The sequence below is a fragment of the Falco naumanni genome, chromosome 5 (assembly GCF_017639655.2).
Source record: "Falco naumanni isolate bFalNau1 chromosome 5, bFalNau1.pat, whole genome shotgun sequence".
Classification (NCBI taxonomy): Eukaryota; Metazoa; Chordata; class Aves; order Falconiformes; family Falconidae; genus Falco; species Falco naumanni.
In genome coordinates, this window is record NC_054058.1 from 55,195,593 (window position 1) to 55,210,991 (window position 15,399).

Below are 15,399 nucleotides of genomic sequence, written 5' to 3' on the forward strand. Positions count from 1 at the left end.
GGGGCGAGGCTTTCCTTCCCCTCACGGAGCCGGCCCCGCCGCGGCGGCAGCGCGGTGCGCGCTGTCCCACCGCAGCTGGCGGGAAAGCCCACGGGCGGGTGGTTTCTTCCTGTAAAAAACCTTGCGGAAACACGCGGGGAGTCCAGTGAGGAAGTGTCCTGGGCTGGAGGCGATACCCAGGTCCTCCCTCCTCACAAAGTGCCTTTTGCCCCTCATCATCTTTAAAGGCTTTGTAGTGGTTTTCTCTGGAAACCTGTATATTTAATTTTCTGGTTACATGTTTTGTGTTTCTTAAAAACGGTTTTATCTTCCATACTTGAATTTGTAGAATGGAGCTACTCTGCTGTTGCTCTTCCCCTTGGCATTGCAGCCCTCCAGCAGAGGAGATAATGGTTTGACTGGTTCCTTGAAGAGTGGATGCATACACATACATGCACCTGGTAAAACCTGTTAATAGCAAATACTCCAATCCTCAGCCAGAGTAAGGCTGGTAAAAGGCCTTACAGACCAGAGCCAGCAGCAAAGTTGCTCGCCTCACAAGTAATAGGTCTCGTGTCTCTGCTACTGGAAATACAACTTGGCAGAATAAACCTTGTGGGTTTTGGCTGGTTCGGGGGCTGGATCACCCATGCAGAGACCAGAGGAGCTCCACTGCAGATACAGAGCAACACAGCAGTATTGCCTGTAGAGCAGCCAGGCCACTCCTTTCCATGGCAGGAATTGCCAGTTTGCTGCAGTCTGACTGCTCTTACTCCCCTCCTGCCCTCCTCCTGTATGTGCATGAGTATACAATAGTTTTCTTCTCTTCCCAGGTTTTCAGCTGCAGTCCTTGCAGCTTTTGCTAGCATTTGCTTTTCACCATCTCCCGCTGATCCAGAAGTGTTCATAGATGTCCCCCTGCTTAATTTTAAAGTTCAATAGCATACGCGTTTCTCATTAAATACTGCTTTCAAAACTTCTCCTATACTTTTAATCCTGCAGGAGCATATAGAACATGTTATTTAAGTTCATATCCAGGAGGAATTGTGTTTCTCACCTAAAGCTGGAAAATGGAAACACTTTTAAACAAGTGAATTTCAAGCAAAATAATGCTGACCTGTGCACTATTCACATATGTACATAAAGAGACTGTTAGTAGATCTCAGATGAATGATAAGGGTTAAAACTGTCTAGGATCATGGCGATTTTTGTTTGTATTGATTTCAGGGGAAAAAAAGGGTCCTAAAAAGTCTGTATTCTTTTTAGCCTGGGCCTGCAAATGCTGCAGAACTGTTAATTTAGTTTGAAGTAGTAGTTTGAACAAATTCTTTTAAAAAAGAGAGAATACCTTGTTACTTGCATCTCTGGAAGTCCTATTACTTTCCCTTCAAATAATTTTACAATCCAATGTTGGTTTTTTTCTTACATCTAATTTATAATTAATTTGCTGCAGTTTTGAAAAGCCACCTCCTGCCTTAGTTGGATCATTGCAAGTAAATAAAAAGCTTCAGAGTGGACAAAGAATCTTCTCAGGACAACTGAAAGGTCCCCGAGTATTTTAAACTTGATGATGGAGGCAAGTAGGTAACTTCTAAATGGGTAAAATTAGACATCTGCTACATGTTATATACTATCTGTTGTTTGTCAAGTTTCTAGAAGAAAACACTTAAGAAGTTAAATCCAAGACTTAAAAATTAAATCCAAAGAAGGAAAAATAGGAATGTTGGCTAAACAAACAATGTTGTTCTGTATTTTAACATTTGTAAACATTTCCCTGGAAATCTTCCAGAACATTTTATTGTCTGCTGCTCCCAAGGACACAGCAAATGTCTTACTATATTAAAAACCATAGACCCACAAATTGGTGACATAGATAAGTCTTATTAAAATATAATTCAAAAAAGCTATAAACTAGCATATTCTTTAGAAGTAACATGCAAAAACAGTTGGAAGATTTTTATGGGAATTCTTCCAAATGTTGAGTCTAAGCTTGGGCTTTTGACATAGAACAAGTGATAAGCTTGCCTTCGGTTTTGGTTGTTTTGGGTTTTTTTCTTTTTCCTTTCTATTTCAGGTCTCCAAAAGCAGTGTTAACATGCTGCTTGAGCTCTGTCACCGAGTTCAGCATGCTCTCATTGCAAAAGCTGTTACTGAACACGGAGCCAAAGAGAGAAGGCAAATGGGAGTTGTTTTTAAAATTTGCATAGTTCTCAAAAACATATTCTTAGAGAAGCTTGAAATTGAAAAGAACTTTTCACTGTAACAGAAAACCTCCTCTTACTTACCTGCATAATCATCTTGGTTTTCCGGCAGCTGTGAGGTGGCAAAATGGTAGGTGCAGGAACCTTACAGGTGGTGGGAAGCAGAGGGCTGAAGTGGTGTGGAGTAGCCCATTTTGCATCTTTCCACCAACTCTCTTACTCAGAGTGTGACCAAAGTAGGGACTGTGACAAAAGTTGAAGCCAAATAGAAGCGATACACTGTGATCTTCTGTTTAGGAAACAGGGTTAGTGCTGTGGACTCAGGACTTACCTATTTTGGAGTAATTATTTTCCTCTCCATGTGTCGGTGGATAAAATAGATTCCTGTAGTAGCCAGTGCAGACAGGTAGGCAACTCTCAGTCCATAGCAGTTTGAGTCAGGTAGTTCAGACACCCTCCTATACTGCTGGTGCTGCTTTTACGGTATTTTTCAAGGAAATATTGAATAGCCTAGGACATGTTTGTCTTGTGTGCTACAGAGGTGAGAGGTAATCATCTGAAATGATCTTGTTTGCCATTGTGCAGGCTGAAATTAGAAATGTTTTCAGTTGTAGCAGCATAGGCCTGGAAGGGACCTAGCTCAACACCTCACACCGAGGTACCTATTCCTAGCAAATGTCTTCTCAAAGCTGTTTCCTTCCTGCTTTCCTCAAAGGTGTTATTTAAAATTGTCTTTTTATTGTGCTTTTTGTTCTCCACGTCTCCCTCTACAACTTTCAGAAAGGTTGCAAGGGTGGTTTCAGTGGTGCAATGATTTTTGTTTCTAAATCTAACCTCTTTCTGTATAAACTACTGCTTTGGTTCTGTTTTTCTTGAGTGTGTTAATTCTACCATGGATCTTCCCTGAATTTAAGGGTGTTTTAGGAGACTGGATTCAATCACTTGGAATCATAAGATATGACCAAGGTTGTAGTAAGTGTTGTGATGGTGTGGCCTGATTCAGGTAAATGCTGTTTTCCATATGAGTAATGCAGGATATTATGGGTAATTAAAGTGGTTTTGCCTTCACTTTACTACAAATACCCATGAGACAAGTATAGCGCAAAACCCACTTGCACTAGCTATATAAATCTAAATACAGCATCATGGCCCAGTGTATAGCATGACAGAAAATAGCATTACAAGTCTAAGATTTCTCTCCTTAAATACACAATCTGTTACGTGATCAGACATTTCAGCTGTTTCCAACATGCCTGGGGAGGCATTAGAATGCCAGTATATTTTATGACAGCAAAGTTCAGCCGCTGTTTTTTCCCAGGCAAAGCTGTTGTATTGAACAGTGCCTCTGAAGTTCTCTCTTTGGATAAACAGGTGCCTTCTGTATGCCAGTAATCCGACAGAATTCTTTTAATCTAGATCTGACAGCTGATACTTTGAGAATCTGTCCTATTTGCTCACAACATTTTCCCACAGATGTGAGCGAGCAGATGCTAGACATTTTTATATCTGTTTATCTGCTCTGGTGTAAGTGCTCATCAGACAAAATCAGAATCTGAGGGTTTTTAGTAATATTGGCACAGAAGGGTAGCTTTCATGGAGTATCTTTTAACACCTGTCACCAAGTGACAGTGCACATTTTTAAATGTAAACAAGGCTAGGGTGAAAATGCAGGTCACACTTAAGAAAATGTCTACTTTACTTCAGTCTATGTAAATAAAAGACAAATCTGAGGACTGTTTCCAGTTAACAGACTTTACACTAAAAGTATATTTTGTTGAACAGCAAGTCTAGGATTGGTCATGCGCATTGTACTATTTTTCAGGCCCTGGAGTAGTCAAAAGGTAGAACACTATTTTGCAAAGGTGGGCCTTAATTATTGCTCGTGTTTTTCCTTTGATTCTCTACACAGAAGTTTTTGGAGTTACAATAAAATGTCAAAAGATGTGAACACTTCCTTCTTGTGAGGTGTCTGTCTTGTTAATTTAAACACTTCAGAAGCAGAGGAGAAACCAACTGCTGAACAGGTACCTAATAAAAGAAGTGCTTAGTCCTTTAATGCAAACTTACGCATTTTTGGTATTATTCTGGTGGTTCAAAACCAAAGCCAAACATCAGAGTTTATTAAAAAAAAAAAAAAAAAAAGAAAAAAACCACTTGTTTTTTTTGTTTGGGATTTTAATGTCGTAGGAGAAGTGTGACTTTCTTGGTTTGGATCACCCATAGTAATGTTTTCCTTTCATCTACTGAACATTTTAACTGGCTGATAAAGTAGCAGAACCCTCAGGGCACACAGGTAGATCATGTGAGCCCTGCTAATGCTTTCACTGATTTTCATTGACACTATGAGAATATCCCTATGAATCTTTAGTCCCATCCTTGATGCCTTTGCTGTTAACCCAGAGGAGCATGAAAATGGCTTTTAATGTATTAAGTTTATTTAAAACAAACATGAACAACTCATATTTTTTCTAATCTCCAATTTATTATTGCTCTTTTTGCTTTATAAAAATATATTTAAAGCAAGTTGTATGGTTTCCTGTCTGTTTCATTGCTTTATGTGTGTATAGAATATATAAATTAGGAGCAAGAAGGAAAGGCACACAATAATGAGGCATGTCCTTCTTTTATAGCAAGTTTTATTTGCCTTAGTCTCTTTTAAAACAGTCTTCTAATACACTTATTTTAAGGTACTACCTACACTGGTACTGTGGATGGGAAGCTGTGGATGATCAGTGGTGACCAGCTGCATTTCATGACTCAAATGGGGCAGGATATGCCTGAACGTGGTGAGCAATTGGTTTGATGTGAAAATGACAACAGACTTGTTCAAATAATTGTCACTGAATGAGAAACAGAGTGCTATTTTAGCTGTTGTTAATGTTTTCTGATTCTTTTGTGCAAATTTCTAAGAGAAGCCTACTGCTGTTGTATAGTTTTTCCTAGTATAGGTAGGATTAAGGCATAATGGCACAATTTTCTAGCCCTTGAGATTGACTTGCCATGGATTGCCATCTAAATAAAGCACATTTTAAAGAAGTCCTTCTACAAAAAGCTTTCCGAGGGTGGTCTAAAGACACAATTTATCCAATTGTTTTCCTGCCTCAAGATCAAAATGTATTCTAGAAACTGTTCAAATCTTACAAAGGAATCAGAGACTCAGATTAGCATGTCCTGGTACCATCACCAGTAACTGGACTGCAAGGTTGCATTTTCTTTCCTTACTTATAAATGATGAAGACAAACATTTCTTAAATTTTCATCCTGTTCCTTTTTGATGAATCAAGCAGGTCTGAAAGGTCATTCAGATAGCTGATCTGCTTTAGCCTGGTTTCCTAAACATGTGACAGTTATGTAGGTGCTTTGGCCCTACCCCAAAGTCACTGTGCTATGGGCTAGTCTCAACTGAATCTGAAAGAATTCTCAAAGATTACCGAACTTCTTTAGTCTTATGTCAATAATTGACTATGTAGAAGTTAAGAAACCAAAAATTAGTCCATTCAGAGTGAGACCAGAACTCAGGTGTCAACTTTTTGGCAGCTGTCAGTCAGTCAGCTTGTGTTAATGAACTGCTAACAGCTCCAGTGAGCTGTACTGGATGTTGTCCCTTGCTTACTGGAGTACTGGGGGAAAGTGTGTATTTTGGGCATTAGGTCACAAAACTGCAGGGTGTCAAGCTTTACTGTTTTCACTGCTCAGGAAAATTACTCACTATAAAAATACTAAACGTGGTAGATCTGATTTTTGTAGTTTTACCTGAGGATTACTTACAGGACTCTCACGTGAGCTGTGGACCTTGGGCCCCTCAGCTAAAGGAAAGCAGTCAAATCTTTCCTAAAAGCAGTTTTCTCCCATCGTTTTCTTGGGGATATAAAATGAACAGCAGCTAATCTAGTTTGTTTTACTGATTTAATAATCCTACCTGTTCTTCAGTCATCTTTAAATGTCTGGGAAGAGAGCAGAGCTGAATTTCTTTGAATGGTGGGAGCAAATTTTTTCACAAGTAATAGCGAACAGAGATGGACATTATACTGTCACTTCCTTTGCAAGTTACTTTTAGAGAACAGTTCAAGGAAGCTTTTAAGGATCTAGTTTATTCAAGGATAACAATTCAGTGCTTTTCAGCCTTTGCATTTTAGGATCTTAATTTTGTCAACCTCCTGGTTTTATATATCCTCCTATTTGTATTTCAGGAACTCCAGACTATAAACCAGCATGTGGCCAGCCCCACAGAGCCCGAATGGATCAGGATGGTAGCGTGATTGTGCTGGAATCTTATTTAGGCCTGTACAAAGTCAATCCAAGGACAGGACAGAAAACCCTCCTGCTATCAAGTGAAAAAGGCGATGCTACGTTCAATGGGGAAGCAGATTGATCTGAGGTTTGGTCCTCATGCTTACATATAAATTGGAAGATCAAGGCACTTAAATCAGTTGAGATCAGTACTAGTTACTGTGGGAACTGGGACTGATTGAAAGCCCATTGACTTCATGTTGTTAAATTTTGTTTAAAAATCCAGAAGAAAACAACAGCAATTACATTTGTCAGAGGCTTTTGGTTTGGTATGCATTATGAACATATTCCCCTGCAAATGAAAGTAATCTGGAGCTTGGACTTGGGACAAATTGAAGATAGCATTAACTATGAGATTTGGAATTGCAATGTCTGAGTCCTAACATTGTGTGGATCTGAATCATTTTGAACACTTGGTGGTTTTGTACCTATTAATCAGTAGTCATTTTTATTAACTAGGTGTGAATGGGCTGCCTTTCAAATTCCTAAATTGATAAGAAATATCAAAGAAAAATGTGATTTATTTTACTGATTCAAGTAGCAGGTGGGAAAGACAACATCACAAATGTAAGGGGAGATGAGGTAACCTTTGCAGCCCTTTGTCCAGGCAACTTAAGTGTTGCAATTTTGTGCTGGCAGCACTGTGTACTAGGCTTCAGAAGAGACAAGCTTTTTTGATTGTGCTTGTGTTTTAGCCAAGCATGCTATGAATCCAGCATGTTCTAGCCCTGAGGCACAGTAATGGGCTGTTCTATTCTGTAGCTGCTTTTCTGGGAAAAAAAACAAACAAAACCCCACCAAACAAAAACCTCCAACCCCCCACAACTAACCACAAGCCTCAAAGTATGACTACCTGAAGAAATTGTCAAGTGATACACCACAGTCTGGATTTTTACAGCATGTTAGTTTCTCTCTGGTCTCATCTGTCTACAGGCACGTACTTATTCTGCAGTAAACGCAAGGTAGCTAACTGCTGGTGTACTTCAAGGTATCTCTTCCGTGTAGTCATAGCCTTTGAGTAAAACTATCTCGCACAAACTGTCTGTTTGCAAAGCTGAAATTCAGTGAGTTCACAGACATAAAGTTTACATTGGGTCTTCATTTCTACTCCAACTGTGGATAAAATGAAGCAAGGAGAAAAATCACATGAAAGGAAATATATTTAAGGGGTGGGAAATCAAGACCCAAGTTATTAAAGGGGAAAAAAATAGCTGAAATCTCTTACTTGTCACTTTGTTTCTTAAAGCTATTAGAATTATTGTTTGGTGGTACACCTTTGCTATTTAGTATTTCACACTTGACAAGGGATTACCAGTACAAAGGACAAACATAAAGGCAGTTTCCTCTTCACAGGGCTTATGTGTATATAATTCAAAGCCACCCTGCAGATTTTTAGTAGAAGAAACATATTCAAATTACTTCATATCAGAAGTAAAATGTCAGCTGTTTACTTGCTTTCACAAAACACTCATGAATGCTTTCCAGCTTGATTTGAAGAAGTTGTAGTTGTTCACAAAACCTGACAGCCCTCAGTATTTTGCTAAGGCAGAAACTGCAGAATAATGTTTTGAGCTATGGGCTTTAAAGCCCCCAGGTTCCTCTGTTTTTACAACAATGCTGTGATCAGCCTGGGAAATGATGTGAACAGCATCCTTGGCTCCTTTAGTGGTACGAACTTATTGTTTCTATAAAGATGCCATCTACCATTCTGTAAAATCTGCTTTCATTTAATTTATGTTAAAACAACTTCTGAATATTTTCTGTTCTAATTGAAACCAGGTATTTTGATAGCCTAGTTGTTAATTAGATGTATTAAGGTAACTGAAACAAACTATCTTGCTCATCTCTTGGCCTCTGACCCTGTTTCAAGAATGGTACTCAGTGGCTGGTACATGGCAAATGGGATTGCACTGTCTCCCTGTGAAAATGACATACCAATAGCAGGAACCAGCATATGTAGAATCATACAGTATGTTAACCTTCATTCTCCTCCTGGATATAAAACACTACATTTCAATTTACATTATATGTTTTTAATCTTTTTGTAGACACAATTTCCATGTTCTTAATTTTCTGGTTTTCCTTACTTTTCTAAAAATGTAAACTGAGGATGTGCAGTTAACAGGGTTGCTGTCAGAAACTTAGCCTAAATTACTTTTTTCTACTGCAGGAGTCAGGTTTTAGTTAATTCTAGGTAGAGGTTAACAGCTGCACTTCCCACTGCCAATTTTTTTATACCAATTTACTGATATATTGGGCCCTAATTCCCTCAGACTCAATTACAATTATCCTGATGACTCACTCCATTGTTACAGTTACAATAGACCTCAGAGGACAAATGTCACTGAAGGATTATTAGTGCAATGCTCCATTTTTCCCTTTTTAAAGGGAGCCAGTGTTTTAACAGGTTTCTATTTCATGGAAGTGCTAAAGCCAAATTTTAATATTAGTTTTCATTTAACAGAACATTTTCTATGAATAGGTTTGGCATTTTTTTTTTAATAGAACCCCAGGGGGTACTGTTTATATTACATGTAGAAAGATGAGGGTTTTTTTCAATCATTACTACTGAAGTTTAGTCGCTCTTTGCACTCACTATTTCCTGCAGAGTTCTTTTCTGTATTTTGAAAAATTCCTTGCATGAATCAAAACTACAGCTCTTCCATGCTGTTAAGCTTGCTGGATTTCGCAGCAGCCACTGTAACTCATGTACAAAATTCCTTTTGCAGCTATTGGGTGAGTTGAAGCTAAAGGAAAAAAAAAAAAAAAAAACAAAAAACACCCACAAACCCAAAACGTAGTTTTTGTGGACAACCTGCCTGGGTATCCAAACAGTATCAGGTTATCAAACACAGGCTTATATAGAGCTGGAATATCTACTGCTGACTTCCCTAGTTTTTCCTCCTTTTCTGGATGTTTTAGGACCATATTCATTCCTGAAGAGATTTATTGCAAATATAACTTTGACACTGCATAAGCATTAACTATCTGCGTCACAAAAATGTTAATTTTTTCCAATATGAAAGAACTTGCTATTCTTCATTAGGAAATGCAAGAGAACACGTCATCTTTACCAGCCAGCATACCAAGACATATTAACTTTGATTTTTCAGGACCATTTGAGGATTGATTGGTTTCTTTTTTATGTATTAAACCCCAGCAGTTTTACTGTTGTGGTAACACTAAGAACCCATTTATACAGTAGGAAAATCAGTGTTGACAGAGGTAGCCCATAGTTGTAAGCTCTTAGCCCTTTGTTTACAGCAACATGATATTGTCAAGGCAGGTGAAGAACCCTTTACAGAAAATGAGGATTCTTCTGTAGGAATCAAACTCTTCAAAGTCATTCTTGCCAAGCAAGAGTCATGGAGCTGGTTATGATTATCCACACTACATTTATAGGAACTGTGCTGCCTTTTCCCTAGAACTTGCACAGGAAAAAAACACTGAAACGGTTGATTCAGTTATGTTCCATCAAGTGCCTCTTAATTCCTGTTTTTAGAAAATGGGTGGCTTTTGGCAGCTAGAATAAGTTCAAACAACTTCTACACCTTCTTGAGCAAGCAGGCACTGACTGTGCTTTAAGATTAGTGAGCGATTACTGGTCTGCCAGCCTTAGACACAGTCCAGTGGGTATTATCAAAAGATTATGTGACAATATATTAGCACTGCCACTTCTTTCTAGCCATGCAGTTTCCCAACCCCTGCCCTGAATAAAGTGTTAACACTGTGTATTTATTTCTCTAAAACAGGCTACTGCTTTATCATTCTACAGCATTTTTCTTCACAAACATGTCTTGTTCTTAGAAATTAACAATAAAGAGACATTGTGGCAAGCTTCCATGACCCTGATGGTGGTACCGCTTGGGCTGTCACTGATGTCTTTGAGCATGATAGGAAGGTGTACCTAGGTAATAAAGAGCTGTCTTTTCTTGTGGTGCTACAGGAAACTTTGTAGTTTTTGTAAGCTGCAGCACCAAAAGACAGACAGTGATGTTGTTACAAGCAGCCATTAAATAATTTTCTCTACTTAATGGAAGACTGCTGCTTCACTGAAGGAGGAATGAAACTGATACCACGTGGTTAAGCAGAAATGAAAACACAATGCAGAAATACTTGTTTTAGAAGCTTGTGAAAAACATCAGACCTAAATAGGTTAAAGGTACCTAATCAACTTGCTTTATAGTTCAGAAAATAGTTACGTATATATTTTTAAACAGCTGCACAGACCCATATGAGGAATTAAAGTCTAACAGGGACAGAGGTAAGTAGCACCAGTCTTACTGTTGCTCACAGTTCCCATTTTGGAAAAAGCCTTGCGTAGGATTTTATTCTTCCTCTTTCCCAGAGGTAGAACACACTGCTTTGAATTATGAACAACAGTTTCTGTATTGTCTCTTTTGTTAAAGTTTTCCATCTATTCAACATCAGTTTCTAAGGAAATATGAGCAAGTACAGCTTGCATTTAAATTTGTTCTTTCACCTCAGTGTTTCTTCCTGCTGCAAAGTAGTCACGTGTTGTCTTGCAAGATGCTGTAATAAGGTTCCCTGTGACCGTATAAAAGTTCACTAGTGGCCACTGTTAGGTAGCAGGGCAGTAAGAGAACTGGCTTATAAATCAGGAATTCAGTCTTTAGAAGTGTGCCACAGCTTGATCCTGTGGAAAGGTTTAACTGAAGTTCATTAACAGAAAGATAGGAAGTTTGATAGGCAGTTTATTTTTTCTTTCCCCAAAAGTGCAGCAGTGAACAGGGTCCTCTGGAAGGGCACTTTCTAAACAAATGTTCAAAACAGCAGAAGTATGCTTACAACATGCTACAGCAAAGTATGCTCACATACAGACAGAGAATAATACAAATAAAATTAATTTTCACTGAATCACAATAAATGACAACTGGTTCATTATGATGAAATTTGTATTTAGCTTGTAGAATCAGACTTAAGTTTAACTTGATTGAAAATGTATTATACCTGCTTTGGGTGTGTGTTTGCACGTATGTATTCTTGTTACAGCTTTATTCCTCAAAATAAAGCCAAATTTACTGGGTCTATGCTGGGTAAGCATGTACTTGCTGTATTCACTTGTGCTGAAGTGATGATACTGAGTGGTTTTTGGTTTAGGATAATGTAATAAAGTTATTAACTGCATTTCTCCCTGTGTAATATTTACTTTTCCAGATCAGATCATTAAATTTCACAGCTCTGCTTTTGGTAATAACGATTTAAAAATAAATAACCAAAAAAAATAATCACATTTTACCTAAACCCAACTCTGTACCAGTAAGGCCCATTCATGTAACACAGATGCCTTCAGTGACAAGGTACAGATACAGTCGCAGCCAAATAGCATATGAAATGGAACATGCAGGAAGACCATTTAGTTTTAAAATCACTTGGTTGGGAATTTGACTCTTATCCAGATCTAAGTTCCTTCATAGTGTTTTTTTTTAATCAAGGATAAGAATTAACACTGTTCATTCAAGGCTGTAAAAATACTTAGAATTAACTCTTCATGGAAATAGACACCAGACAAGTTCCTGTTCTTCCTTCAGCTACATGCTTTTGCTGAACAGTTCTTAAGTCTTTACCAAAAGTGGGAGTGAAGCAGGTATTTTACTGGTTAAGTAAGGACTGACTAATTTCATTCTGAATTTCAATTTAATACATTTACTACCTATGACAGATTTCATGTATAGCGTGGTTCTCAGACAGTAAGTGTGTAAGTTATTAAGCCTAGTTACAAAATGCTTTACAGGTATGTGCAGATAGCAAGTATTAATTTGGGTAAAACACCTGGTCACATGTACTGAATAGCCTGTATCAATTCTGTCAACTTTCATATTAGTTATTAGGCAAAAAGTGAAATTTTCTTTTGAATGATTCCTTATTATGGCTTAAGATCACTTTAAGAAAAGATAGTGCTGTGAGTTGCATATCTGTACCCATAACAGTTTTTTTTTCTATTAAGAAGCAACATAACACACATGGCTTGCACTGAACTCAAGCGGGAACTTGACACATGACCTAGATTTGATAGAACTGTTGAGGGTTTAACATGCAGCAATCAACGCATTTCACGCTAGCCTCCAAACAGCTACCAAAATAAAGTTTAAATGAAGAACAAGTCTGAGCAAAACACTACAGAAATGAACTTGAGGTTTAGCTCAGTGTGCAAGTAAACACTTGAGAGCATGAAAACAACTTTGGTTTTGTTTTTTGAAGACAAAACAGAGTCTGAAAGATATTGATGGGCAATACTAAGGCTTGAGAAACAAAAACCAGGATAAAGCTACAGTTGTAGTGGAGGAAAAAAAAAAAGTCCTGAGTATTCAAAAGCATGTAAGTTGCCTGAATATCCAAAAACCTCTGCATTTATACAGATGCTCCAGCTGAAAAGTTACCTTTCAAGTAATTTTTTTTTTCTCCAAATATTTGGTCAGTCTAGAGATTTGAAACTATGAGTGAGATTGAAGACAAAAACTCTATAAAAATCTAACCTGTAGACCACCACAGAAGTTTGCAACTTTAAGCTACATGAAGGAAAACTTCTGTGCTTCAGAATTAAAAGTGAAGAAAGTTCAACTTTTCTTGTAGCATTGATGTATCCAGTTTGTGGGTCTGTGCACTGGGCTATGCACCTTCACAGTTTGAAAGAGTCATTACTTCGTTGCCTACTTATTAATTACTTGTAGAAAGGTTTTTTTGACAGAAGTTGAAATCATCAGGCTCTCTGTTTGGGTAAAAGATCCAAAATAACAAACCCAAAGACTAAATAGTTGTGCCATAGTTTGTTTGACAAGGGAACAATCATCTTGCCTGATAACACAGTTGATTTGCCCATGAGCAACATGAACTTGTCTTGCAAAAGACATACAATTCAGTGTTTCCAGAAGGTGTTTTGCCAATGAATCTATACAGAAGTTTATTCTAACACAAGTTCAGGTGTTTTTCAAGACTTCCAAAGATACTCAAGTTTGGGTATACAGGATGGCTGCATTTCAAGGTGAGCCTGATCAGAAGGTTGAAAAGACAACATCACACTTCCAAAGGGGAACCAAGTGACAGCGTACTGCAGTCAGGTGTCTGACAGGCAGTCCTTTGGTGTGAAGGCCACTTACTGCAGGTTCTGAGTAGTTAGGTCTCAACCAAAAAGCAACTCTCTATGAAGCACGTGAACTGCCTAAAAGAGCTCTCTTAGCCTAACTTCCAGTGAGCAAACTAGCTAAAAATAAATAAATCATTGCTTTCAAAATAATTTACCTTCAAGAATCTAATCAATGCAAGATGTTAGACAATACAAGACATTTGGACGTTAGAGACAGGTCGACCCTACTGTGGTGCCCCAGTTTGGTTTTTTGTGGATCTTTTTTTAGTATTACCTCTGTTCATATATTAAAACAGAATTAAGAGTTAGCTCAAGACACAGGCACACTTATTTGAATACTTGTTAGTCTCCACACTCTTGTTTAACTCACTAAGAAGCCTATATTAAACCCTAAGAGTTTTTTCAGTAGTACATAGTAACCCATTCCAGCATTTCAAACTAGAAGGAGGTTGAAATTACATTCTTGTCTGCAAGCTACCAAAGATGTCCTACAAAATTCATTGGTCTCATTTGAAGTGGTCTCATTGAGAGTATTTAGCATACAGATTTTAATTCTGTACAAGACACTTGCTAGTCAGATCCTGTGGTTTTGACTACTGTCTTCCTACGCTATTCTAGGCTAGTTTGCTATTGTCATTAACAGCTTTGATCTCAATACAGGAAACCTACAATTAAACATAGCTCTTAAAAGTCTGACATTGAATATGGGTGAGCATTACTGTGCAATAGCACCTGCCTATCTAATCCAACTCAAATATGCATTTACTGATTTTTAGAACAAAATAAACTGTTCAGATTCATAGGCATAGGTTCACCTCTGTGTCTGTGATGTGAAAAGTTACTTGAAAGACAAAAGTGGCAATCAACTATCTGAGCAAGACAGATTAACCGTGTCTAACGATTTAGTTAGAGTTCAGCTGTAAGATACACATATTGCACAAGGCAATCAGCTAAAGACAAGGGGTTTTCTTCCAAACAGGGTTTGGATAGCCCATTAAAAGTCTTCCAGCTGCGATCAACGAGAGTTACAGAGACAGACCTGCTGCAGTCACTGGAGAAACTGGTCAGTGGGAGCTGATTGCAAGAGGCTCTTAAGTGCCTTGTAAGGACTGTGCAGAAAATCTCCGAGCCCGAACACCATGACTGCTGAACATGAGCCGTGGGTCAAACCTGTACCTAGGGAAAGGAACAGTCTGTGAGTGACATAGTGACCCATACTAATAGTGACCCATAGCCCATAGTGACCGACACTTCTAGGAACAGCTGTTTCTAGAATAGCTCTCGTACAAGGCTACAGGAATAGTTGCTATCTTAATAGTATGTGGTGGGGACAATCTCACTACATATTACAACGGATGCATTATAATGACACAATTAGGAAGTTGATAGTCTCCAAAGAAACACACACTAGCTACAACATACCAATAGCACAGTGGCACGTATAATATCAAGCATTTAGGAGATGCATTCTAACAGAAAGCTTTGGTGCCTCAAGTTACAAATGTATGTAGCACAACTGCAAGGACATTTTAAATCGTGCTTAAAAAAGCTTCAGTCCAAATGATACTGAGTAAGGTAATTTTAAGGTAAGAAGTGCTGCACCACTTGCAACAGCTGACTAATACATACACTTAGGTCCCCACAGGAAACCTTTTGCCAACAGCATCTCAAGGAACAATGAGAGCAAGTATTTGGAAAATGCCTGCCTAAAGGAACTTGCAGAGCTTTTCTTTGTCTGCAGACAAACCTGAGGTCACTTGTCTCCAACTACTTAGAATAGCTGAAGCTTACAGCTGTGCCAAGTCAACAGTAGCTGACAAGATT

General features: G+C 38.3%; 1 protein-coding gene and 1 long non-coding RNA gene across 4 annotated transcripts in view; one reads left to right on the forward strand and one right to left on the reverse strand.

Moving 5' to 3' along the window:
• Window positions 1–11,919, forward strand: LOC121088415. 2 transcript variants are annotated; one of them, XR_005827947.1, is made up of 3 exons: window positions 1–440; window positions 1,433–1,563; window positions 4,868–11,919. It is a non-coding gene; the product is annotated as an uncharacterized LOC121088415 (long non-coding RNA). The 2 variants fall into 2 exon arrangements; XR_005827946.1 differs by having other exon boundaries at window positions 1–1,563.
• Window positions 11,169–15,399, reverse strand: part of GNS (glucosamine (N-acetyl)-6-sulfatase) — a 21,491-nt gene continuing 17,260 nt past the window's right edge. The window contains exon 14 of one of the 2 annotated variants that reach the window (XM_040594433.1): window positions 11,169–14,745. In XM_040594433.1, the coding sequence (XP_040450367.1) occupies window positions 14,667–14,745 (79 nt within the window). In that variant the 3' untranslated portion in view covers window positions 11,169–14,666. Of the gene's footprint in view, window positions 14,752–15,399 lie in introns of both variants that reach the window. The other variant, XM_040594432.1, reaches the window with a different exon arrangement.